The sequence below is a fragment of the Cryptotermes secundus genome, unplaced genomic scaffold (genome assembly GCF_002891405.2).
Source record: "Cryptotermes secundus unplaced genomic scaffold, Csec_1.0 C38755957, whole genome shotgun sequence".
Lineage (NCBI taxonomy): Eukaryota > Metazoa > Arthropoda > Insecta > Blattodea > Kalotermitidae > Cryptotermes > Cryptotermes secundus.
The window spans coordinates 740-2,412 of NW_019772046.1; the positions used below are offsets into that span (position 1 = coordinate 740).

Genomic DNA, 1,673 nt, shown 5'->3' on the forward strand with positions numbered 1-1,673 from the left:
CCACCACATAACACACCCCCACCCTCTTCCCACTGTAAAGTTGTATGTCATTTTCCTCATTCTATCTTATATTCACCCTGAAGATGGCAACTGCAATGTGCACTGAAAAGTTGATGTTTCAACATGTAAGGTGGCTAAGCCCTTAAAGACTAAGTTACACGTCAGACACTGCCCACAGAAATCTAAGCACACAAACTCTTTTAACTGTTTTGTCTGAAGTCTTACTTCTGTCTTTGTTATTAGCTTTATTTAAATCTCACCACAATTCTTTCTCCTTACCAATATCTGCTTCTTTATCTTTTGGATCATTCTGGCTATCATCAGACCCATGACGAGAATTCCGATTCCTCAGTCGTGTTCTGGGAACAAAACAAACATTAGTATTCCTCCTGAAGGTATGTATATGTGTCCACCTAAATATATTCATCACAACTGATAACTGCTGCTTGTTCTTGAGCCCACTGGCTGCAAGCCAGCATCATAACTTGCACATGAGCTGCATGCACCAATTGTAAATCAAAAGTATGTCTATGCACACAGTGCAAATAAGCAAAACCCCATCTTTGTTACAAGATATGAATCGAGGCTATGGAAATAGGAAATGGAAATGAAGCAAAATGTAATGGCCTTCAATCAAACACACGATGCAGTCATGACTGAGGATATTCCAAAATAAACTTTTCTGTTTAGACCAGTCTGACTGAACATATAACTGATCATTTTTCTCCCATTTGAAGACTATTATTTTGCATAACAACACAAGAGTTGGTGTTTCAGATATATAAAATAAAGTATCCCCCGATTTAGCCATGTGGTAACTTACTACAGCACTTAAATGTTCTAGAAAAGGATTTTATATTACAGTGTGAAGTGGGTCTTATTTACCGGATAGAGCTCTGTTCAGGCAAAGGGTTTCCAAGTCCTTTCTCCCAGGGAGCCAGCTGAAATTCTTCATCAGAATCTCTTGCATCCTGACTTGTTTCACCTTCTTCTTCCTCTTCCTCTTCCTCCTCCTCTTCTTCACTCAGACCTGAATCGGCTGAAAATGGGCACTTGTGTAACAATGCTTCAGCAATTGCTATTATACACATGACAACAATATTCAAGACTACAATGTAAAACTACATACAGCCATGTACTTGCCGCAAATGAAGCATACTTAAACCAAAAATAAATACAAAAATACACATACAAATAAAATCCTAATTCTACGGTAGGAACCTTCGAGGTTAAGCAGGGTAGCTAGAAAAGAACTCCAAAGTTTTGGTTATAAATATTTATTCACCCCTTAATCATAGAGTTGGTACATTTAAAAAAAACTTAGCACAAAATCTGTCCAAGTTTTAGTGACATGAATTCTAGAGATGACAGCACTGCACCATGACAAGTTGGGACTGCAAGAAAGCAGGAGTCATTCAGTCACTGCATTGCTGCAGGAAAAGGCACAGTGTTGTAGTACATAGACTCAGAGTCTGTAGTGACCATTCAGAGAAACTTTTGGTGGGTGTGTATCTGAAAGATGCTCCAACTTATAAATGTATTTGTAAGTGGTATCAACAGGTTCAAGAAACCAATAGTGTCTTGAAAGGACATTCCACCAGGTAGACCAAGCACATCAAAAGATGACACTCAGTGCATTCAGGTATTGTAACCACTGCCGAAGAATCCAATAC

At 38.6% G+C, this 1,673-nt stretch overlaps 1 protein-coding gene across 1 annotated transcript; it reads right to left on the reverse strand.

Moving 5' to 3' along the window:
* Positions 1-249: 249 nt before the first annotated feature.
* Positions 250-1,106, reverse strand: LOC111875186 (WD repeat-containing protein JIP5-like). The gene is made up of 2 exons (XM_033755741.1): positions 886-1,106; positions 250-359 (listed from the first exon to the last, which is right to left on the reverse strand). Exons 1-2 carry the CDS (start codon positions 1,089-1,091, stop codon positions 257-259), a joined length of 309 nt encoding a protein of 102 aa, XP_033611632.1. The 5' UTR covers positions 1,092-1,106; the 3' UTR covers positions 250-256.
* Between the last annotated feature and the right edge of the window lie 567 nt (positions 1,107-1,673).